Source organism: Anguilla anguilla, chromosome 9, assembly GCF_013347855.1.
Source record: "Anguilla anguilla isolate fAngAng1 chromosome 9, fAngAng1.pri, whole genome shotgun sequence".
Taxonomy (NCBI): Eukaryota; Metazoa; Chordata; class Actinopteri; order Anguilliformes; family Anguillidae; genus Anguilla; species Anguilla anguilla.
This window is the reverse complement of record NC_049209.1, coordinates 41,332,014-41,355,747: the sequence shown is the minus strand read 5'-3', so window position 1 is coordinate 41,355,747 and position 23,734 is coordinate 41,332,014. Positions and strand designations below refer to the sequence as shown.

Sequence of the window (23,734 nt, the reverse complement as noted above, 5' to 3'; positions counted from 1 at the left end):
AGTAAATATTTCTGCTACTTCTGGACCAAAACAACCATTGTTTCAGAAACTGCTACACATAATAAAATGTATGATCACAAAAAAAATGGACCGATGACGTTTTCTTTGGTTGTTAAATCACCTTGGATTTATACATTGAATTGAATTGGCCCGCAAGCGCATTTGCCCTCAAGCATGCGCAGTAGAGGCTGCTTCCCGTTACTTCCTAGACTTCACCGCCTTGTCCCTCCTACCTCCAGTTCCTATGTACGCTCTATGCCACAAACACAGAAAGTGATAGAAAAAATGGACTAAGTTACGAAGACGTTAACCATTAATTTAGTGTACACTGCATTCATACAGTTTAAGTGACAGCTCCCACGAGAAAACATTTGTCCGGTAAGCGGAAGCCGTCTCACACTCTACGGTAGCACGTTCTACAACAACAGGGCATCTGGACATTGTAGTCCCAGACAAAAAAACAAAACAAAAACATTAACCAGTCCACAAGCTGAAAACTTTAATACAGGCAAGCGATGGCCCTCTTTTACACATGATACCACAGTTTTAACAAAGTAGTAAAATATCACCACGAACATAATCACCAAACACATTCATTGTAGGCTACGGTAAGTCGCCGCCTAGCGGATTCCAAAGCTTACAGTACACACGTTGCATTATCACTTCCTACAAATAACGTAATCATACCGCTGAATGTTAGTTAGCGTTGACCGTGAGTGCACCGTTGTATATCACCGTGCTATATGCATTTCGCTTCTAAGCTTCAGCCAACTTTCATTCTAGTTGTTTTACTTATTGACTAGAACGATAGTGAGTGGTCCGGACTCTCAGTAACTCTCACAGTTCGGTGGTTGTCACTTATCCAAGTGCCTGGATAGCGAGTTGGTTGTCCTGCCCGCTACTGAAGTAACGAGTCTAGCCAGATTCTTATAGGAACAATCGAAGTACATCAGCTGCTTTCGTTTTTCTTTTCTATCGAATCGTCGCGCCGTACTCTGTACATTAACTTACTCATAGCTAGCCACAGAGCGAACTTAACATTCACCTATGATTTGTAGGCAGTGTGCAACTCTCTTTGGTCAAGTAGGTAGATTTACATTACGAAATCTCGCCAAAGACCTCAATGTGGGACGATTGCAGTACGTCAGAGGTAGGTTATGAGCATGGTTTAACAAGTGAACGAATACGACAAGCTAACTGGCTTATAAAGCAAACCACATTGAAACATAGGCTACCTTTAATTTGTTTTGTAATAACAATAACAGTTTTTGGTTGAGTCTGTGCACTGATTATTAAACATCCGTAATGCTAAATTTGTTCATTGACTTTATCAAACGCATGGAATGCAGATCAGTGCATCTGCGTCAACATGGCACTTCTTGTTTGACGTTAACAAAACACCGAATTAGAAAATAATAATAATCCGATAACCCCCTTGTTGAAAAAATATCTAAGATATTGATAATTTTCGAGAACACTGTTCGTGAATAGCCAATATAGCCTATCTGGACATGCATAGTTTCGGTCCAACAGAATTAATTTGTGTCGTCTCTTTTAGACATCCATAGAACCTCGAACATCAGAACGTATGACATGAGAAAAGTGGAACTTACTCCCTTGGAACAAAGGAAATTAACTTTCGACACACATGCTCTGGTGAAAGAACTGGAAAATAATGGTAAGCAACTGTTTTGTCTACATATTTGAAGGGACATGGATTTTGATAGTGTCATATCTAGCCTACATATCATTTTATGGGAAAACGTAAGGCTAATTATTTAAGAACTTCCAATAGCAGGGTTATGTGTCGGCCCAAGACCTCACAGCAGCCTTACATCACCCTACCTTTAGACTGGTATGTGATCACATCCCAAATGTGTCCATTCTGTCATATCACGAGGGCCGTATGCTGTGACTGTATTGTATGCTATTGCAAATGTATCTGGGGAAAAATAAAGAATTACAGGCGGGAAAAGTAGCTATTGTTTTTTATTGTCTAATAAAGCTATGTTTTGCTGTGTGTTACTCTCATTTTAGGTTTTGAGAAGGGCCAAGCAGAAGTCATTGTGACAGCACTGGTGACACTGACTACAGCAAACTTGGACATAGTATACAGAGATATGGTGACGGGAACACATCAGGTATGCAGTTCAACGTGAATGAATGTATGAATCATTGCATTTATACAGCACTTTTCCTAACACTCAAAGTGCTTTACAGTGATGAGTGGGAACTCACCTCACCCACCACCATGTGTAGCACCCCCACATTCTTTAAATCAGAGGATGATTTGGTATCAAGTTTGAGAGAGCCAGGTGGGGACTTTAACCAGGACACCGGGGAACCCTCAGACCACAGTGCGTCGACCAGAGGGAAGATTGCTGGCCCACCAACACCACTTACAGCAGTAACTTAGTTTTCCCAGGTGGTCTTCCATCCTAGTACTAACCAAGCCCACACTTGCTTAGCTTCAGCAATATGGCAAGAGCAGGGTGCATGGTGGTATGGCTGCTGGCTCAAATGTGAATAATACACCATGAATACACCATAGATATCCATATTTAACTAGGCCGAACCACAACCTTAGCCAACTTATGCTGTGGAACATCCAGATGTAAGTCTGTGCCGCACATGCATACCTCTTGCCTCCATGCTTGCGAGAGATATTTGGTCCGATAAACAACAGCATGGTAAGCAGTTTCAGAAATTAAATCTGTTTGTACACAATCTAAATTAAACATTGGTTGTAAGGAATTTAGGTTGATCTAATCTGCCTCAGCATGCCTGGATGTTGACATGAACAAAGGTTAGACTTGCTGGAGACATGAATTTAAATCAAAAGGGGGTGGTTGATGGTCTACCAGAACCAAATGGGAGGCAAGCTGTCACACAAAGTTTTCAATAACCAATTGGTTAATGTAACTGGCCTCAATATGCATGAATGTCGATTTGGGATGGACCTGCTGGAGACATGAAAGTAAAAAGGGGAGTGTTTGATAGTCTATCAGAGGGGGAGGAAACATGCATACAGAGGTAATGACCGTTGGGTTACCTGCCACCTCACTAGTACATTTTGTTCTTGGAAAGGGGTATAAAAGCTGGTGCTTGAACAACACTATTGTAATTGACCTACCTTACCTTTACATAGTATGTTTCATACTGCAAAGAAGACTACTTTTGCTTTATTAATAACATTGTTATTGACCTAAACTTTGAAGCTACAAGTTTTACTTTACAAAGGACCAAATTCCTTCACTGGGCTATTTATAGGTTATGGAGTGATGGCTGCTCAAGCATCAGAAGCATGGTGTTTTAAAACGAACAACACAGAGGCTAACAAACTGTTTACTGAAAACGTTTATGTTCACACTTGAAATAGAATGACAGCGTGAATGGATGTAATTGACCCAAACATTGTAAACAGCATAACTACACATGACTAAAAACCCTACATTGAAACCATCTCATTTCATACTGGCAGTAGAGCTGGTAATACTGCAAATTGATTTTTAAGTCCCCCATACTTTCGTCTTTATACCAATAAAATTACAAGTCATGCAGGTTATGAGCATTTCGTTGTTGTGTCATTTAGAAAAGCAACTAAAACCGCAATGAATGAACCAGAAACAAATGTTATATTTTTGTCAGGTAATATATTAAAATGTATTCATGAAGAGGTATGTGGTGAATATCTGTATCAACTCTCCAGTTAGGGAATGGTTAATCATTCACTAAAGAAGTTAGGGTGATGAATGTCACTGCAATACCGTACTGGCTAATGTAGTGGAATGAATCACACTGCCTAGTTCATAATCAGACAGACAGGGTGATATTAATTGCAAAAGTAAACTATCATATTGTGCCTTTCACACTTTTAGCTGCATTTTAAATGCTATGACTATTTAGGTTACATCTCAGCTCAGTTCTATCATTTTGTGTTGAGCATTGCAACGAGCAGCTGCTATTGCTAGGAACTGAGGTAGGTAGCTAGCTAACATTCGTTAATTACAACCATACTGAAAAGTAATGGGAACTGGTTACGTTGGCCTGATCCACAAACAAGTAAGCAAAGAAATGTAGCCAAAATAAATATAAAGTAAATAAAGTGTCTTTCTTTCTTTAGGAAATAGCTCTTCAGCAGATCATGGCTCATCTTGACTCCATAAGGAAAGACATGGTTATTCTGGAGAAAAGTGAATTTGCAAACCTACGTTCTGAAAATGCGGTAATGTCACATATTACTGTCACACTGGTCATTATTATCATTGTTTTAGCGGTAATAAAGGCATACAGATGTACAAAGTACAATTATATTTATGAATTACTTTACATTAATTCACAGTATTATTGAAGCTGATATTACTGGACAATGAAATTATGTAAAAAACAAAAAAAACAGTATACTTCTGGGTTTGGAAATTGTAATCATTTTTGTAATTGAAATTTTTTCCAAAATGTATTATTCAATTTTATTTGAGAAAAATATACTTCATATACTTGTTATTCATAAATAAATATTACAAATAATTGTGCATGCATGTGTGGAAGTAAGTGCTTTATGTTCGGTAATATAAGTAATGAAGTGAACATAATATGCAATGTTTTCCACTTACAGATGATGAAAAATGAACTTGAACAGATCAAGAACAGGCTAAATGTAAGTGAAGTTTGAAAATGATAGCCAACTATCAGAACATTGTTACTTTTGCACTAGAGTAACCTTATCAATCAGAGAGTTGTATTTTGAGTGATTACTGTGTTATTTCTAGAGGGTTCTCACAGAGCACTTGGAATTTCTTTCAAATTCCTGTGCCTTATTTTAAAATAAAAATATAGATCTAATTTGAATAATTTTTGTTTAGGACAATGGTGAAACGTAAGAATTCAACTACCATGTATTTTAAATTGCTTTTCAGGAGGAGAGTCTGAGAATCAGAGCAGATGCAAAACTGGACATAAATTTGGAAAGAAGCAGAGTCACAGATATGGTAAAAAAATATTTGAGTAAACATTAGAATTGGCATGCAAAATGTGCATAATGTGGATATTATTTTCATTAATTGCAACTGATATTTATTAATGCAGACTACTATCAAAGCTATTTTGCAGAAAGTTGTTTACTTGAAAGCCAGCCCAATGCCTGATTGTAAATGTTGTGTTGTTTTGGCTTCTATTTTCTTTATCAGTTCACTGAGCAAGAGAAGAAGCTCATGGAAATCAGTACAGAATTCCACAAGAAGGTTTGACCCAGACAACGTATTCCAATAAGCTAAAATTGTGTTTTGAATGTTTGCATGTGTGTGTGTTTGTATGCATGTGCACGCACATAAACTGAAAAGAATGACCGCAAAATCTTGTTATGAAATTGGAAGTCATGTTGTGTTACAAGTGCAATAAAGCTTTGGTGAAGACTTTCGTAAAGACTTGTGTTTTCTCTGTTTTACATAATTCTCCAGAATGCGGATATTGATCGTGGTACATTGGAGACGACCAGAAAAATTGACATTGAGGTTGCTTCACTGAGAACACTTCTAGAATCTCTGAAGCTTGAAACTATTCGTTATCTTGCAGGTGAGCACTCTGCATGGATGTGTCCATGGATACAAGAGCCAAAACTACCAGTGTATTGCTGATTGATTGCTAGTTCAACATCTGTCCTCTTTAATCCCAAATGTGTATCCTACTTGAGTTATGTTGCTCTGAAAAGTTCTTAAAACTGCTGTAGTCACCAGGCCAACAGCGAAGGGCTCTGTGACAATGTGTAGATGTTGCAATACAAGAATAAAGATTGATAGATTAAATTCTGTATACAGAAAGATCTACTTTGACAGCTAATGTATTATCTAGCAGTGCTATGCTTAAACCAGATTTGAAACATGTCTGAAACATCTGTCTTTGTTAAAATATTTACTTACATTTGTTTTCTCTTTTATTTTGTAGCATCTGTGTTCGCATGCTTGGCTATAGCCTTGGGCTTTTACCGACTTTGGAAGTGACAGATTCAATCTGTCTGTGGCTGAGATTTCCTGACAACAACTCACCCTTCAAAAGGGACCATCTCACCTTTTAAAAGACAACAACTCACATCTGACCCTTTAAAAGGGACCATCTCACCCTTTAAAAGTATTCATATTTAATGATGTGTGAGACAAGCTGCCAACAGTTTATACAATAAAGTGAAAAACAATTTTTGTGGCTTTTGTATATTTTAAGCTTGAACTAGTTATACAGTACTACAATAGTTGTTTACCAAAGAGTTCCTGTTTATAATGCACATGTTGTGCATGTAACTCATATGAAAGCAATGTCAGTATTCTGTCAGTAAAATATTCCAAGGGTAGCAGTTTATAGTGATCAGGGAACTGGGCCTGTAACACTGCCATTGTACCAGTAACCAAGTTACCTAAAATAGAATGTTACAGTGATGATGTCTTTTTGTTGGCCTGCCTGGAAGTTTCTTCCACTGTGGGTTCCCTCTGCAGATTTCCAGTGCATTTTTCCCATAGGGATTTTTATTTCTGCAGAAAATAAGGTCTGTGGTTAACATAAGCTTAAGAGAGTTTCACATTTTGTTTTACGACACCAGTGAATATCTCAACCATGGATTTGGAAGCTGTTATGTGCTTTAAAAAAAGTAAGTTGCTAACAAGTTGCTATATTGAAATTACAACAGTAACAAACAGTAACAGAGCTATTATGAAACTTGAGTTGTGGTTTGCGGAATGTGACCATTCAGTTTCAATATCGCAACTTGTTAGCCATTTACTTTTTTAAAACACATAACTGCTTAGAAAATCTTGGTGGAGATATTAAACGGTGTAATTTATCTCATAGGACAAAATGTTAACCCACAGACCTTATTTTCTGCAGAAATCCTCATGGGAAAAAGGCCCTATGGGAAAAAAGCTTTGGAAATCTGCAGAGGGAACCCATGGCTCAAAAATGCTAACTTACTTCCAGGTTTTAGGACTACAAACTGTGGCACTCCATTGCTTCCATAAATATCAAGCTGCATATATATGGATTGTGGAAAGAAATGTAAGTTTATCTAAATAAGAGGCGCTATATATCTATATGCCTTAATGTAAAGTAATTGAATATGCACAAAATTCAAATAGCAAATTCAATGTGAATTTAATTCAATATGACTGAATTAAATGTCCCATAATGCACCAAGTCTTTCATTTTATTGGATTCTTTTCACAAACACCCCACCAACATCACTCTTTCTGTTCTTCTTCACTTTCTTTTTTTCCCTGACCTGGATGGCCTGGGGATTATCCTCCTGTGGAAAGAGAATTTTTGTTTTGAAATGTTAATTAGCCAATGTTAAGTATTAAATCACCTCTGACAGAATGTGATGATTGGGCTTGCAGCCAACACCCTCAGAAACCAAACATAACTGTTCATGTGCTGTGCTGCACTTGTTATATTTTTGTTTGTTTGTTTGAAGTGCCATTTTAAGAAGTATACCTATGTGTTTGGCCTCTTTCACACAGGAGTACCAGCACTGCCGACTACATTACATTACAGGCATTTAGCAGATGCTCTTATCCAGAGCGACTTAGACAGCTTTTACATAGCATTTTTACATTGTATCCATTTATACAGCTGGATATATACTGAAGCAATTTTGGTTAAGTACCTTGCTTAAGGGTACAACGGCAGTGTCCTACCCGGGAATCGAACCTGCAACCTTTCGGTTACAAGCCCAGTTCCTTACCCACTGTGCTACCTCTGTCCAACCACAAATATTCTCTGTATTATTATTGAAAATCATGCACTGTGTTGCACATGCTATTGTTGTATATCCATGTCTAATTATTTTGCTGCAGCTCATTTTGCATTGCTAAACTATAAGTGCACATACATTTTGGGGGACCAGAACACAGTTGCAATAACTAATCAATGCATTTATGGATGCAAATGATTCCTATTTTATTTTGGTCATGATTGTTCCCTTCTTTACCTGTTATAAAAGCTGGATGTTTCGGGATGGTTATAATTTTGTGAAATAGTGAGAGGCACTTTGTTTATGCTAGCTTGGTGGGTTCTGGGGGTAGCCTTATAAATTGAATTAGATTTTGATTGCTGCAGTGAGCAAGAGTGCTGGCTTAGCTGCGTAAGAGAGGAGGTAATCTTTAGTTATGAAGAATTTAGTTCTGATTTGTTCCCTTATTCATCTTCCTTAGTGTTTTTTTCTTCACTGTAAATATTTTTCATTTTCACTTCCACACTGCACCTGCTGTAAAGAAGTACCTAAAGTTTTGATGTCCTGTGTGCCTCACTTCCGCCTCCCTTGGCTGTGTGTGTCCTGGTGTATTACAACAGTATTTTGTACTCTGATACGCTTATATAAACTCTGTTGAATACCGAACATTTTATTATGCACTCAACATTTTACAGTGTCATTTTCTGTATGTTTGAAAGTTAGTCTGATCATTTTGCTATGCGATTATTGTAGTTATTTCTGAATCCATTTAGTGACAAAATTTCTGTTCTGCACAACTTGTGTGTGCCTGTGGACAGACTTACTGTGGTGACGCTGAGGTCCTGCAGGCACTGATTGAGATGCCCGATTTCCGACCTGCACTCATCCAGCTGCAATTCCAGCTTCTCCCGACGTACTCTCTCAAACTCCAGCTGTGTCTGCAGCTCCTCTATGGTTCTACAAATAATTGAAAAAACTTAATAAATCTAAAATAAAATAACATAACATGACGAGAACAGGCCATTCAGCCCAACACGCTCACCATTTTGCCAACTAAATTGTACCTAGGTGCTCTGATTACCTAGAGATTAGCCTACAGATTACCTACAGATTAACACCATATCAAGCCTGGTCTTGACATACTCTTCCACTACATGATCTGGCAGGCATGATCTAGTAACTTCAGTTACTACACTCAATATAATATGGTAATATCTTGTCCAATTGCTTTGAGTAATTAAATATATATATTTAAACCCATGTTCTTTTTGAATTTTAATTATGAAAACAACCAGCTGTTTCATTTGAACACATCAGGATAGTGCTGTCCAAGTTACGGGTTTGTAAGTAAACATACAAGAGTGTTGTATTAAATGTAGATTCAAAATCAATAGGCAATTGCATTCCCATTGGACTGGTGTGTATGCAGGTTTTAGTTTCTGCAGATTACTCAATAAAGTAAATGGCTATATACTGTATGCCAACCTTAATTTTCACTTGTACAGTATATTGTAGCAAAATGTTTCATAAAAGACTCAAGAACAGTCTTCGGTAGTCATTCATTAAATTAAAAATAAATACTAAAATGCCGGCCACATCATGTAAATGGCTAGGCTGATTTAATAACGAAGAGCAGAAGTTTGCATGAAATCCAGGGATGGATACAACTCTCCTTGTCATTCCCTGATGCAGATTGATTAAGTCTTGGGGTCATATCTGCACATCAACAGTATTGTACCTTTGAGCCTCTTTGGCTTCTTTCCACTGGCTTCTGTCCTCTTCTAGCAGACCTCCAAGCTGCCTGTAGTTACTTTTTGCAATCTCCAACAGCTGTTTAAGGTCCTCAATTTTTTGATACGCTCTCACTGAGAAATCAGAGAATTACTAGTTAGTATTACTCAAGATCAACCTCTTCCACCTCTGAGGTAGATAATTCAGATGGGTGAAGCCATAAGAAGTACCCACCGGTGTCAGGGCTAGGTCGGAAAGTGTCGGAATTTCCTGGGGTGGAAACCCGTCCCCATATATCATTGCAACCCTTTGAGGGCGAAACCTTTTGCTCTGACTTAAGGTCTGAGGCTACTACTAATGAGCTAATGTTGCTAATGGTAAATTATTTTCTAATTCGCTTTGGCTAATGAGATAATACAACACCTGGTAGCGAGAAGATGAAAATAAGCAGATTTTTGGATGACAGGGATTGTTTTTCTGTAGCCTCTATAGTACTGGGCTAAAACGAAAACCTATACCCACACTAGGCTTTTTAAGTAAGTTTGGTCGCCCTTGTCTTAAACCAACCTGTTTTACAACTGCACTGCAGGTGTGCTACCACCTGTAGTCCAAAAATAACCGATATTGAGTTGGAAGCCCCTTAATTAGCATCTAGGCTTATCACAGAAGCTTGACAATTGTTCATAGACAGCAAAATAGGGCACAGTGTATTACAAAGGGGTGTAAATGTGGTGCACATTGTAACCACCAGTTCTAATTTTTTAAAAATTGAAATATATTTAACAATTAACCGGCATCTAAAGAATTCAAGTATTCCAAACACGTTTGTCCAGGTCTGTTCAAGAAGCTTCCCGTTTTACTGGGAACTCAGACACTGACCTCTTTGCTCCTTCCTCTGGGTGGCATTCAGAGCGACTTCCTCAAAGCCGTCTGTACTCCCCTCCACACCATGTTTATCAGAACACGAGGGGTCCATTATCCCCACCTCTTCTTCTGAGTCCCCCTCCAAGCCTCCTCCCAGCACCTTCACTGCTGCTAACTGAGCAAACCTGTTGGTGAGCAGGTGTCCAGGTTAAATCCAATTTAAGAATACACCTGAACACATCACAAATGTTTTTTTTTTTTTTTTACAGATTCGAAAGATTAAAAAATCTTACTGTTTATTTTTTTTAATCTCCAGTTCTTCCAAATAAAATGAATGTATTTGTATTTTTTTAAAACCAGATATATAAATATCTGCCATAAGCAGCAGTAATTTGTATGTTTGCTTTGCCAATATATTGCAATATATTGTTTTATGACCTTGATAATATATGTTGTTTAAATATCCTGATGAGTGTTCTATTTTTGTAAGGGGATGGGTGCTTGTTAAAAATAAACCTTCTCGCTGTGTCCTTTGGGTTCTCCCCTGCATTGTCTCTGATGTCCTGATTTGCACCCATCTCCAAAAGCCACTGCAGGCAGTTCAGATGACCTTTCCCAGCAGCTGGAATTGAACACAAGAAGTGATAACAGAAATCAAGCCCTTATGTCTTTGGAAACTATGCTACAGAATACAAAGGAGAAACAGATAAGGTAAGGAAGATACAGATATATGGAGAGCTCAGAGGTTTATGTTGTTCGTTGATTAGCGTTGCATGCGTGTTGATATTCATGTTTCATTGTTTTCAGGTGTTACAATAGGTTTACTGCTTTTAAAACCACAAAAGAAAATAGCTGAGTCAAGACTAGTCTCCAGTGTGAAAGGGACCTCAATGTCCCATCACATATGGTTGTAAAACTGGAATATTTTGCACGGAAATCAACAGGAATTTATGGGAATTAATAGGTCTTTTGCAAAGCAGTTGCTTTTTCCAGTACATTACATTACATTACATTTATTAGGCAGACACGTTTATACAATCCATGGCATGGGCACAGGTTGGGTTCAATCCGATACTGGTGCTCACTCATGCCCCACAGAAAGTTTGTACTTTTAAAGTTAAATGTTGAGGATGAAGTGTAAGACTGGCTATAACTGTCACACCTTTATGCATGGGAGTTGAACCGCTGTCATCTCTCTCGTTGATGTTGACGATGCCGCATTCCACCAGCTTCCGCAAGGCATCCAGATCCCCTTGCGAGGCTGCTCTGTGTGCTGGGAAGGCTACGGCTGACAGGAAACAAGGGTGATCCAATTTTGGAATCTTATCAAATCATGAGAGGAATCCCATTTTCAACATTCTGTTCAGCTTGACCAAAACCATACATGTTTTGAGATCACGAAAGGTGGTATATCAATATAATTTATAATTACAGATGTAAAAATTATAGAATATTATGATAAACCACACAGGTGAGGTTTATTTTCATATGTATACAATGATCATAATGACATGATCATTAACATGCTCATTTGCATGTTTTATGAATGGTTCATTTTTAAATGTGAATAGTCATACTTTCCTGCTCCAGAGGGAGATCCTTATGCTTTTCAATCAGTTCGATGTACTGTAGAACAGGTTGCTTGGAGAACCGCCGGGCCAGATCTTTTGGGGTCTCTCCCTGGTTGTTTCTGGCTCCCAATGTATGGGCTATACTCAGTCCCTTTGACACCAGGAATTTAAAGCAGAAGACGTGGCCCTCCATGGCTGACAAGTGAGCTACAGGGACCAGTGGTGAGAAAGACACTTCATGAGTCTACAACAGATAACCACAGCACTCAGAGGTCTGAAAGAAAGTTAGGTTTCTGCTACATGTGAGTAGTACAGTTGGGGACAATTCTAGGGGGGTCAAACGTTCTGGTCACAAAATCACAATGGGCGTCCCACACACAAGCATAAAAAATTGACGTATTTGCTCATTTTAACATGTCATTTGACAAGGAAATATTTAATATTTGAGTAGATTAAGATATGATATTATATCACAAGTGCACTTACAGTTCAGTGATGTTCATTTTTTACTTTAGAAGCCAGAAATCATGTTGCTAATTTGGCTTTTTATGAGCATTAGTGCTTGCAGTTAACACTGTATGGAAATCTGATCATTATAAAAACTCAAAACCACATTAAAGGCATTAATACACATTTTACTACACCTTAGAGGCTAATTAGTCATTATTTATTGTTACTTTGTTAATTTAGATGTCTTAAAAATGGTAAGGCTGCTAGCATCCTGAGCAGACGCATAGTGTGCCCAAAATGTTTTAGGGGACACAATCTCAAACAAATAACATGTAGATGGTTTATGTCAACAATCAGAGAAATCAAAAAAATCTGAGGGGCATGTGCATAGCTTTGAAACAATTCCTTTGAAATTCTGTAAATTATTTGTAATTAATTTGATTCTTTTAAATATTTCTATAAAGTCTTGCCATTTTTAATTTAATGAATTGAAATTTGAATTAAGTTCATGAATTGACTGAACTGAAATGCAATTAAACTCAGTTCAAACCATTAGAGCCCCTTGTTCGTTCTACATTTTTGTTGCATCTATTGGCAACAGTTGCAATAGGCCTAACATTGATCACTTTACTGTGTGTCTTGTACATAACTCTTTTACAATAATGCTAACTTTACTTTCACAAGAGACACTGAACATTTAACATTCTTAAAATAGTCCCTTGTGGTGTTTTCATACCTGGTGTGTTGCCATTGCTATTCACCTCATCAACATTTGCTCCCCATTTGCTGAGGGTTTGCAGGCAGCCCACTCTCCCGTGGAATGCAGCGTAGTGCACCGGCCTCCAGTCGTTGCTATCAGCACAGTAACAGTCCTCCACAACAAGGAAATTATAGGAGCGCATTTCAGCTAACTGGCAGTTCATTAATCACACCTGAGGTCAAATACTGTATCTGCAATACTTAAACCCTTTAGACCCTTTAATTCTTGCAGCATACTGAATATTTTAAAAGAAACACCTATTTCCACCAATAATCATAAAAATATTATTTTATTTGATTGTACAGTTTTGCAAATATTTTTTTAAAAAGTGTTTTAAATTCTCAGCGGCTTGCAGGAGAGTTTTTAAATGTTCCCAATATAAAAAGGGTTCAGGTATTTCAAATTTGTAGCTGTTTGACTCAGGATTGACAATAACACAAAATATGATATCTTTTGTTCAGAGAAAAAAGATTCCTTGTAAGGGTTAAAAACTAACCACTGCACCACGTAGGACTATTTGGAGAGTGTAGGAGTGTCCGTGGGCAGCTGCAAGGTGGGCTGGAGTGCATCCTCTATTATCCTGTGCATTGAGGTTGGCCCCATTCACAGCGAGAGCCTACAATATTGGGAGGATACACATGCATCGTCACATTACATTTTACATTAAAGTATTTGGCACTTTTTTATCTAGAGTGATGCACATTTGTTAACAATCCAATTTATGGAGCTGGATATTCACAGAAGCAACTTCAGCGATTATACTGTGCTCAAGGGTACTGAAATGCCCCATTAGGGTATCAAAGCTGCAACTACCTAATTACAAGAATAGTTCACTAGCATTTCACTAACTATTTTCCATACTCATTCTTATTTTCCTAAACAACAATTCTACAAGTATTATGTGAATTGTCTCATTAGAGAAAGAGTGAATTACCTGCATACATGCATCCTGCCCCCTAATGGCTGATACGTGCGCTGCAGTCCAGCCCTGAGGTGTTCTGCAAGTGTTGTCAGCGCCATGCCACAGAAGCCAGTGCAGGCACTGTGAATAAGCACAGAATGGCAAAAGTTGTAAAACTATAATTGCATTATAACATTAGCTTCCACGAGATATATTTTATTTGTATACACTACCTCCAAGCTGCCGGCATGTGAAGCCCAGTGGAGAGGGGTGAATTTGTGTTTTTTGTCCACATCGTTAATGTCAGCACCGTTTTTCACCAATAGTGCCAGTTCTTTCACGTCTCCTGCCCTCACAGCGTCATGGATTGTCCTGGTCTGACTTTCTGTTCATTGATTATTGCATGGGGTTAAGATTACAAACAGCACACCCATAATTGATGACTGAAATGTAGGAATGTTTAACACTCAATCGGCAGCATCGGTAGAACGAAACGCATATTAATTCACAAAAAAACAATTTAAATCCAATTCTAAAACATTTTAAATTAAGATTTTACCTTCTGTTGGCTTTGTTCCGACAGGCATTTCAAAACTTGAACGTGAAAATCAAGATCCGCAATTCATTGTTTCTCCGTCCGCGGTTACCAAGGGGTTTGTTTGTGGTTACGCAAACATCCTGTGTTGATCACCACTTTTCAGCCAACATCTACCTTTCCATGCTGTAAGCGATTTTGTCTGACTACACTTGCAGTTTAAGGATTTTTGCAACAAAGCCTTTTCATGTGCGCATGCGACTACATTTTGGTCTTTATAGATCAAACAATTTCAAATAGTAAAATTTTTATATAGAATAATAGCCTGCCCTACATAGATTATTTTACCCAGTTAAAGGTGTTGTGGCACCATTTCGAAATTATTTTAACCCACTTTATACTTTCTGTTGGACGAAACAATAATGCATTCGTTTTTTAATTCTGTATTTTCATTTTCTGGATTGATGTTTTCAGTTTTATCAATGTTTTTAAAAACATCACAATTACTACATATAAAATAGTTTGGTATAAATATAGTAGACAGCCATAGTAGTGGTATATTCTAAACAAACCTTTTATCCATCTATCCATTATCTATACCTGCTTATCTTGGGAAGGGTTGCTCGGGGTGTTGGAGCCTATCACAGCATGCATTGGGCAAGAGGCAGAAATACACCCTGCACAGGACAGCAATCTATCGCAGGGCACACACACTCACACACTCATACCTATGCTTATGGGCGATTCATAGTCTCCAGTTAGACTACCTGCATGTCTTTGGACTGTCGGAGGAAACCCATGCGGAAACCAGGAATAACATGCAAACTCGACACAGAACGGCCAGGCCGGATTTAAACCCAGCACCTTCTTGCTGTGAGATGACAGTGCTACCCACTGCCACTGGAATATATTTAATCTTTTAAGCGTTTATAATCTGTAAAACCAGGAAACAGGTCTTTATATTCTTACTAACATATTATTATTATTATTATTATTATTGTTGTTGTTGTTGTTATTGTGTCTCTACTTCTGTCTCCTGATAGATGTTCAGTGTCTTCTTTAGTAATGTTTGGTAGACTACTGGATCAGCAGCAATTGTGTGTTGTTATATATGCATTCTCTCCATGAGTAGTGAACACAGTAGTGAGAATCAGCAGAATAAAGGGCCATGTACTGGTTGTATATAGTTATGGTTATCCTCCTGCAATCGAGTGCACAAAGTTTGAAAATGGACTAGAATTTAAGAGGTTTCTTGTGGATTTATGTGATTTGTGTGCAGGAAAACTTGGTTAAGGCCTCATCTAGATTATGTGTTGCAGGGATATGAGGTTGTGAGGAAGGACAGAGAGAGAGGAAGTGGTGGTTGTGGAAGATGCGCTGCCTTTGTAAGACTAGAAGAAAAAAATTTTCAAAACTTTTTTCTACTCCAAATAGATCATAAACCCTTGAATATAAACGTGAGAAATGTAAACGTTATAGTGCTTTTTATCCAGAAAACCAGCTCTGCCGTTTACTTGTTTTCAGGCCAATCCTGCCTGGTCCAATATGGCGACGACGTTGACGTGCGATCCAAAGGCCAATGCGGCGTCTATATCTTTTACAGTCTCTATATATGTCTATGGGTGTGACAACCGCCAATAAAAAAACAAAGTTGTTTCATCAGTGGACCCCCCACTCCAGTCCCGAAGGTGGCGGTAATGGACCACAAGTTGTTTTTAAAACTGCCATTAAATACAAGAAGAAGAACCGGTTGTTTTATAAAACAACTATGCACAGTGCATTTAAAATGGTTGCCGTTTAAATTAGTTAACTGTTATTTCGTTTATATTCAGGGAGCTTGAATTAGGTGATTAACTAGTTCTGAACTACTCCACTAAACTCATGTATGATCAGTGCTGTTCAGAAAGTGCGATTAACAGATTGATAATTTAAACTAGTTTTACTGTTTTGTAAAATGATTGTTAGATGCCAGGCTAGATAACAGCAAGCACACTGACCCAACTTGCTACTTTTTATTTTAATTGCACTTATCCAGCTTGCGTTCCATGACTGCGCTACAGTATGGTCTCTGGTCATACGCAGCTCATATGCTCGGTGTTGTCTCTTCGAGATTCTTGTGTTTTGTATCCCTCCTGTCCACAGTGCGTTTCCAGGTTGCAAAAGAAGCATCCGGAACTAAGGTAACTTTTACAGTAGTAAGTGAGCTGGCTAGCTATGCGGCATCAAAAAGGCTAACGTTAACGCTAGCGTTAGTTAAATTTGCGAGCTAGAAGGAGTTGAAAGATTTGCCTCTTTTACAAATACTGACAACGGAGAATTTAAATGTTTAAATTCCTAAAAATGAATGCATTGGATATGTTGTACATGTGTAAACATACAAAAGTGTGAATTGTTACATTTTTTAAATATATTTCTGACCAACAAAAAAGTAATGTCAGTAAAGTCCAGTACATTGAATTTCCCAAAAAACGACGAATATGAGGTTAAAGTGCAGACTGTCAGGTTTAATTTGAGTGTATTTTCCGGTAATCCATATACTAATTGTTGCCTTTTTGACACGTCGTTCCTCAATTTTAGGGGAGCAAAAGTAGTGGGACAAATTACCATTCCTGTTAATGATCTGAAATCAAGTATTCGTATTTGGTAGGCTACTTGGTTGCGAATCCTTTGCATTTGATAACTTCCTGTAGTCTGCGACCCATAGGCCTGACCAGACACCAGGTATCTTCCCTGGTGATGATCTGTACTGCTGCATTCTTTGGTTCCTGTTTGTTTCTGGGGCGTATTGCCTTCAGTCTTGTTCTCAGCAAGTGAAATGCATGTTCATTTGGATTCAGTACTTAACCAGTCAAGAACATTACACTTTTTGTGAATGTGAATGGGACATAGAGGAAAAACAGGTATTCAGTTTGCCCGTAAGGTCTGACCAAGGGTATACTTTTTCACCGGATAATTTTTTGGGTTAGGTTGGGGTGAAATTATTCTTGGCGCAACATTGGCTAAAACAGTTTGCAGAAATTCAGTAGTACACATTTCTGGGACAGGCTGAATTAATGTAAAGTTTAAAGTTTAGTATGTATTGTTTTGTTCTGTTTAACAGATGCAGCTGCCAAAAGTGTGGTTTCGCCTGTATGGAGGAAAACATCAGTTACAGATACCGGTTGTCACTCAATGTGAAAAGATACAATGATATTTTTGGAGTGACAGTTTTCGGTAGCTGTCTAAATCCATACTTTGGTATTCCTGCTGTTGGTCTTCAGAGGTATTGTTGTACATGTCAATTTTCTGTTATGTAAGCTTGAAACGATACATACGAAACTGAAGTTTTGCTAAATTTCAATTTCCTAGCGTAAGCACTAATACAAACTGACCATGATAATTAGGAATGTGGTAAACAGAAATGATCATCCCATTAAAGGTCAGCCTCACTAGTCAAGCTCATAACTGTATAGCACTCTGAGCTGAACCAGTTTTTGATGTGAGATAAGTCCATTCAACATCTAGTAATATGCTTTACTCATGAACCAATAGCTTAGTACAACTTATGATGAATCATATTCTCATGCAGGTGTGGCTCCACTTGGAGGTGAGTGTTAATGATGGCTAAATCCTAGTAGAACCAGACAGGAAATGAATACTACAAAGTTCAAGTACCCTTTCAAAATGCTTGAGATGGAGAGTCTGGGGGTCAAAACTGTTCAACAATAAACATTCTGTTTTCCTTTCCTTGTGTCTGTGTGCAGGTTTTATGATGATGCACTGAGAACTGCAGAAGATCCACATGGTGACTGTGTACGTAGACTGTTACTCAAGGCAGTGGAAGACTGCTTTGTTGGGCGACAGTTTGAGTTTGGAATTAAGGTAGTGCATAACTTATTGCCTTTTAGAGAATTATCAGAAATCGTAAAATATATTTGATTGACCTCCAGTCTTGGTTTTGATCATTATTTATTTTTCCTTATGAGTTCTCAAGCAGGTGTATTTTTCTCTTTTCTTTAAAACAGCTAACTGGACATAAAACAGGGGAGAGATCCTTGTTTAATGAGCAAGGGCTCCCTGAATTGTTTGCCAGCAACAGAATCTCTGGAGAATTTGTTGCTAGTCGGATCACCTTGCCGAATGGAGCTGCTGGAGGAAGCTCCGTTCTCAGCTACTTCAAGAAACTGCTGCAGGCGTCATGTGTTGTTCTTGACTGTGGTTTGCCGAACCCTGAGAGGCCTTCAGTCTCCCTAGAACACACTGACTCCCTGGCACCGAAAAGCTTTGATTGCTCATTGGCCTCCTTCAGCGGATCATCTTCATGGCACAGCTACGATGTGCACTACTTTCCCAAGTACTGGAAAAGATCACCTGGGATAATCAATTCTTCAGCAGAGCAGGAAGAGCACTCTTACTCGATGCAACAAAATGGAACTGATGTTGGTTCGCAGTGGTGGTGCAGAAAATCTCATAAATGTTCTCCTGGTGCCCCCTCTTATGTCTTGTCCCCTCAGAACTGCTCACTGGATGTAAAGGGGGAAGAGAATTATAATGACTGTTCCCAAGGAAGCGGAATGGGTGACTCTAGAGAAACTGCTGAGTCCTCACCCCCAAATAGCTTCCAGCGCAGTCACTTCTCATTGCCTGATACTCTTGAACTAACATCATCCATCACTGAATCTGAGAAACACAAGTCTCCACACCCTGGCAAGGTTGAACAAGTTGAACTTGGACAAAATGAACATCTGGGTTTAAAACTTAGGTGGAGAGGTGTGTTTTCTCTGGGAAAAGATGACATGTCTTCTTTCCAAGAAGGATTATCAGTTTGCGGGTGGAACAGCAAGTTATCAAATTCTTCAGCTTGGGCGGATCTCCCTTTCTCTGAAAGCTGGGGAGAATTTATCAGTGAAGCTAACAGGCCCTCTGAGGTATCTCAAGAGAACAAGGCATGTGATTCAGCCAAGAAAATAGAGGCAAAGTTAAGTGAAGCAGGCTGCGTTGATAAAATACACAGCTGTGCAAATTTCCATCTAGCTAATGCCAGCAGTGCCACTGAGCATTCATGCAATTTCATAATCTTATCAGGAGGAATCACTTCATATCTTTGTAGTGCCCAGGTCAGAGAGCAAGACTCTGTGGCTGTGGTGCAGCAGCCTTTCATAAAATCTCCTGGGGTGTGTTGCACAGAAAACAGCAACTTATCTGCAAATGACCCTGATGTAAAATACAACAATGTGTTCAGAGCTCACATATCTACCTCAGATCATCTTGGTTATGCCTCAGAAGATCAGGAGATAGGAAAGGGGGACCTGAGCCGCTCCGTGCCAGGTTTAAGGGGTTTGACTGCTCAGGGTCAGTGTAACAACAAGGTCCAAAATGAAATCAAAGAATTCAGTTGTGTGGGGGGTGAGGCTAAGACATGGGGCACAGTTTTCCATAAGGACTACTGCATTTCTGAACACAAGCTGGATGGACATGGTGCATCAGTTTGCGATTTTGGATGGGAAGAGCAAGCAATGCCGAACAGAGGACCCTTTTATGGCAAAGATGCTTACAATGCCTCTGCCGATCTGTTTGGCATCTGTCAAAACAGTGTCAGCATTGTAGAGGAAGGAGACAAAAGGGCAACACCACAATCAGAATGCAGGGCATTGAAGTTTTTGAGGAGCTGTCGTCCACTTGTGGATGCATACTGTGGGGATCATTCGATGCCGATAGAGAAGGTACATAAACTCAGAACCGACAAGTGCAGGCTGGGATCAGAAATTTCTGACCCTCTGGACTTTGTCCCTTTTTCGCAGTCGACTCCCATTTCAAGAAACCTCATTCCTGTACGTCGTCTTCCACATAGAGGCAAAGACCAGACACCCAGCAGACTTACAGTAAGAGGTAACGTGTCATCATGGCATCATGGATGCTCCAAAACAGAGTCTGAAAATACAAAAGAAAATGTGAGAGACCGTGGCTCTGAAGATACAGTTCCTTTGTCAATGGCTAAGATTAGATGCTCATCCACACTACAGAGTCTGACCAGAAGCATAAAGAGAACTGACCCTGTAGTCAGATATCGCTGCAAAAGAATCCTGTTGGCAAGCAGGGGAAGAAAATCATGCAGGAAGATTCTGAGCAGCAGAATTGATAACATCTGTGAAAACACCATAGCGACTAAGATTAGGTGTACCTTAGGCGATTCAGTGTGTGTTCCATCTAGCCCAAAGTGGAAGAATTGTGTTAAAAGTGCACATTTAGGAAGTGAAGGACAAAGAGTTGCAGAGGTGGCAACCTCCTCTAAATCTACAGCTAGTGAGAACACCAGTACCTCCCACCTCTGTACTGATCCGGGCGGTATGGCCCTTGATTGGTCTGCTGACCTTTTTGTGGATTCCTTTGGAATTTAATTTGCAGTAAAGAAGAATCTTGCAGCCTTTGGACAGTTTTTGTCGCTAATCTCTACAAATTATTTAAAGGTAGCATGGTAAAATTGTATTTTAGAGAATACCCAAGTATGTGCATACACTTAAAAAAACAACAAAAAAAAAACCACGCAGAATCACTTTATTACTGGGTGTGAGCTTTGATCAGCTCTTTATATTCACAAATTATGGAACACATACAAAGAAACACTATGACTAATATTGAAGCAAAAACTTGGTTAAGTTAATTAACTGCTTTGACTGGCCATTATTTGTATGCTTACTGACTACATGGTGAATGATATTCATTATTAAACCAATGTATTCCATACGAGTTACCATCGTTACAGTCCTTAAACTTTGTTCCAACACAAGACCAGCAGTAGATACCCTTGGCAGTATACTCAGTAAGAAGAAAGAACTTAAGGATTGAGAACCACCGGCGAACATGTCCACGAACACTGTTGTCAGTATACTCAGTGAGGACACCACACTGTTTAAAGTCACTCCATGCCGCTGGGCCGTGAATAATTACGAATAATTACGAGGCAGCTATTGACCGGGGCTGCAATCTCGCCCAGACCTGCGTCTCGCGGCTACGCCATGGATGTATAAAGAGAAGGGCTACGTGAGATCACAACACAAAACAAAAAGTTTAAAGTGTTTAAAGTGGCTTTAGTTCATCTAGTTATGCAAAAGTAGAAAAAAAGGGGGAAGGGGGGATGGTACGTTCGCCCTCTAAATCAGAGTAGGACGGAGAATGGAGAGTTTTGTCTGTACATTCGGCAAATGCAGAGTTTAGACGAGGGGGTCCACTTTCTCTTATTTCCGAGAATGTGTGCTAGGCGTTTTGATGACTTGCTGAAACGAGTAGCACCATTCATCAAACATGCGGGAACTCACAGAATTCCCATCTCTACAGAAGAGGGATTGGCGTTGACTCTTCGTACATTAGCATGTGAAGTCTGCCCTCTGAACACTCAACCGTGACCTAACGAACCATGTGATATTTGGACCAATAGCTGAGAGGGGGAGGTCAGAGAACAAGAAAGAAGTTTTCCAAAAGTTCTCCCTGGAGGCCGTCACACACTGCACCATATGAACACACAACAGCGCGTCTTTTTGTTCTTCAGTTGTTCTCATTGCTTCGTTTTGCTCAAAAGGTTCTACTTCTTACGAAGTATACTGCCAACTTTAAATATGCTGCAGTGAGCATATTTAAATATATGTGTTTTGTTTAATCCTAAAAAAAATTGCCAAACCGTGATAAATTACCCAATTTTGGAATGTATATATTTTTTTTTCCCTGCTATTGGCTAATTCAGAAGATTTTTTCTTTTTTAATGGGTAAGTGGTGCAAATCACTACAGAAAAGAACTTGTGGCTCACGCAAAAACAAGCAGAAATGAGACACTGTCCAATGATAAAAACTGGAAATGTGTATCTCGTGTCATAACTGTGCATTGGGCCCATCTAAAATCAGCTTTTCCTTGTTCATTTTGGAGAACCAACTCCCAACTCCCAATTAAAAAAAAAAAAAAAAAAAAACCAAACTCTCAACCCAACTGTATGTTATCTAGAATGTGATAGTCTAAAACGGCATTCATCTAAGTACTAAGGTTGAAATGAAACACAACATTAATCCTGATTTCTTCATGAAGGAATAGATGGGAATAATCTTTTAGATATGAGTGTTGTAATTATTGGTATTTTGTGGCCACGATGTAATGACATTCTATTGTGCGCCATTATGGAATTTCCCTGAATTGCAATGAATTAAATTCCACTTCCTGCCATTCCAATTAAAATTCCAGTTCAACATCCTGTGGGGTCTTGGCCAATTTAGTTCAAATTCCAACTAATGGGTTGAATGGAAACAATTTTTAAAATTCTGAATTTTGCACAACTGTGGCTAACAAAGTAGCTGACATTCAAATCAGAAAAGAGAAACATCTCATCTTACAGCACTTAGCCCTGAGGAAATAAAATATACTGAAGTATATTAAAATTTATTTTCAAAATCAGAAAAGATATTGCAATACTTAGCAATGTATGGGTAAACACATTACTGGAACTTTTGCTATTTGAAATAAAAATGGATCGTTTTCTTTAGCACTTCAGGTTAAAAACAGAAGTATGTAAATCTAATCCAGTGACGATGTCCAAGATCCGCAATTAACCTTTTCTTAAGATCAGACTGAAAGATTTGAGCATTTTGACAATACTGAAACTTTTGAACCTTAAGTTAATCTTAGCTAATAATTTACTGATCTTTTTTGAATGCACATTCAGCTATTGAAAAATATATTTTAAAATACAATACTGTATAGTTGTCAATCTCTGCCAAAGATCACTTAAAGAATAAAATATATGGATTCAGCACCAAAAGTGACCCAAATCACCTTAGAAGATAGCAATTCAGTGGAAATTATACTCAAGTATGGAGAAATTGCAGTTCTGGCATTTTTCAAAACTAACTGAAGCTGCAGCAGTTCCAAGTAGGCTAGATGATGGCGTTTCCCTCTCCGGGCATTGGTGAGGCCTTGTTGTTAATCGGTGCATTCTGTTTGGCTTCGCGGATCAGTTCACATGCCATGCCAAAGAAAAGCTTCTCCACATTGTCTGACTCTTTGGCTGACGTTTCCAGATAGCACATACACCGTGCATCAGCAAACTCTTCTGCCCTCGGTCTGGAAGCAATTTTATTTCCTGCAAACATATCAGTGAACACTAATTAGTGATCATGACAATTCACCTATACACCAGTGAGCCCACTGCATTACTTAACACCAATGAATTGGCAGCAACTTAAAAATAAA

The 23,734-nt window shown here is 38.7% G+C and overlaps 3 protein-coding genes across 5 annotated transcripts; 2 read left to right on the top strand and 1 right to left on the bottom strand.

Annotated features, from left to right (window-relative positions):
- The first annotated feature begins 234 nt into the window (after positions 1-234).
- On the top strand, positions 235-6,189 carry ccdc90b (coiled-coil domain containing 90B). Of its 3 annotated transcripts, none has more exons than XM_035433905.1 (9): positions 235-378; positions 1,559-1,678; positions 2,038-2,141; positions 4,124-4,225; positions 4,616-4,657; positions 4,917-4,988; positions 5,187-5,240; positions 5,457-5,571; positions 5,941-6,189. In XM_035433905.1, the coding sequence occupies exons 2-9, from the start codon at positions 1,594-1,596 to the stop codon at positions 5,994-5,996; spliced, it is 630 nt and encodes a 209-aa protein (XP_035289796.1). In that variant the 5' UTR covers positions 235-378; positions 1,559-1,593; the 3' UTR covers positions 5,997-6,189. The 3 variants fall into 3 exon arrangements, with proteins under 3 accessions (XP_035289796.1, XP_035289797.1, XP_035289795.1); XM_035433906.1 differs by lacking the exon at positions 235-378 and adding an exon at positions 480-608; XM_035433904.1 differs by lacking the exon at positions 235-378 and adding an exon at positions 658-1,150.
- A 964-nt stretch (positions 6,190-7,153) lies between these two features.
- On the bottom strand, positions 7,154-14,707 carry LOC118235976 (ankyrin repeat domain-containing protein 42-like). The gene is made up of 12 exons (XM_035433903.1): positions 14,548-14,707; positions 14,222-14,373; positions 14,022-14,129; positions 13,584-13,703; positions 13,064-13,199; positions 11,884-12,084; positions 11,469-11,594; positions 10,823-10,928; positions 10,322-10,491; positions 9,450-9,576; positions 8,536-8,668; positions 7,154-7,285 (listed from the first exon to the last, which is right to left on the bottom strand). Exons 1-12 carry the CDS (start codon positions 14,573-14,575, stop codon positions 7,187-7,189), a joined length of 1,506 nt encoding a protein of 501 aa, XP_035289794.1. The 5' UTR covers positions 14,576-14,707; the 3' UTR covers positions 7,154-7,186.
- A 1,355-nt stretch (positions 14,708-16,062) lies between these two features.
- On the top strand, positions 16,063-21,250 carry ddias (DNA damage-induced apoptosis suppressor). The gene is made up of 4 exons (XM_035435162.1): positions 16,063-16,703; positions 17,624-17,785; positions 18,267-18,384; positions 18,528-21,250. The coding sequence occupies exons 1-4, from the start codon at positions 16,585-16,587 to the stop codon at positions 20,898-20,900; spliced, it is 2,772 nt and encodes a 923-aa protein (XP_035291053.1). The 5' UTR covers positions 16,063-16,584; the 3' UTR covers positions 20,901-21,250.
- Positions 21,251-23,734: the final 2,484 nt, after the last annotated feature.

Excerpts from the sequence above, each read along its gene's own strand:
- ccdc90b (XM_035433904.1), top strand. The coding sequence starts at position 1,048 with ATGATTTGTAGGCAGTGTGCAACTCTCTTTGGTCAAGTAGGTAGATTT. Across the intron at positions 2,142-4,123 it reads TGGTGACGGGAACACATCAG|GAAATAGCTCTTCAGCAGAT; the intron begins GTATGCAGTTCA and ends TTCTTTCTTTAG. Across the intron at positions 5,572-5,940 it reads AACTATTCGTTATCTTGCAG|CATCTGTGTTCGCATGCTTG; the intron begins GTGAGCACTCTG and ends TTTATTTTGTAG.
- LOC118235976 (XM_035433903.1), bottom strand. The coding sequence starts at position 14,575 with ATGCCTGTCGGAACAAAGCCAACAGAAG. Across the intron at positions 14,130-14,221 it reads CACATGCCGGCAGCTTGGAG|TGCCTGCACTGGCTTCTGTG; the intron begins GTAGTGTATACA and ends GCTTATTCACAG. Across the intron at positions 7,286-8,535 it reads AGGACCTCAGCGTCACCACA|GAGGATAATCCCCAGGCCAT; the intron begins GTAAGTCTGTCC and ends CTCTTTCCACAG.
- ddias (XM_035435162.1), top strand. The coding sequence starts at position 16,585 with ATGGTCTCTGGTCATACGCAGCTCATATGCTCGGTGTTGTCTCTTCGA. Across the intron at positions 16,704-17,623 it reads AAGAAGCATCCGGAACTAAG|ATGCAGCTGCCAAAAGTGTG; the intron begins GTAACTTTTACA and ends TCTGTTTAACAG. Across the intron at positions 17,786-18,266 it reads CCTGCTGTTGGTCTTCAGAG|GTTTTATGATGATGCACTGA; the intron begins GTATTGTTGTAC and ends GTCTGTGTGCAG.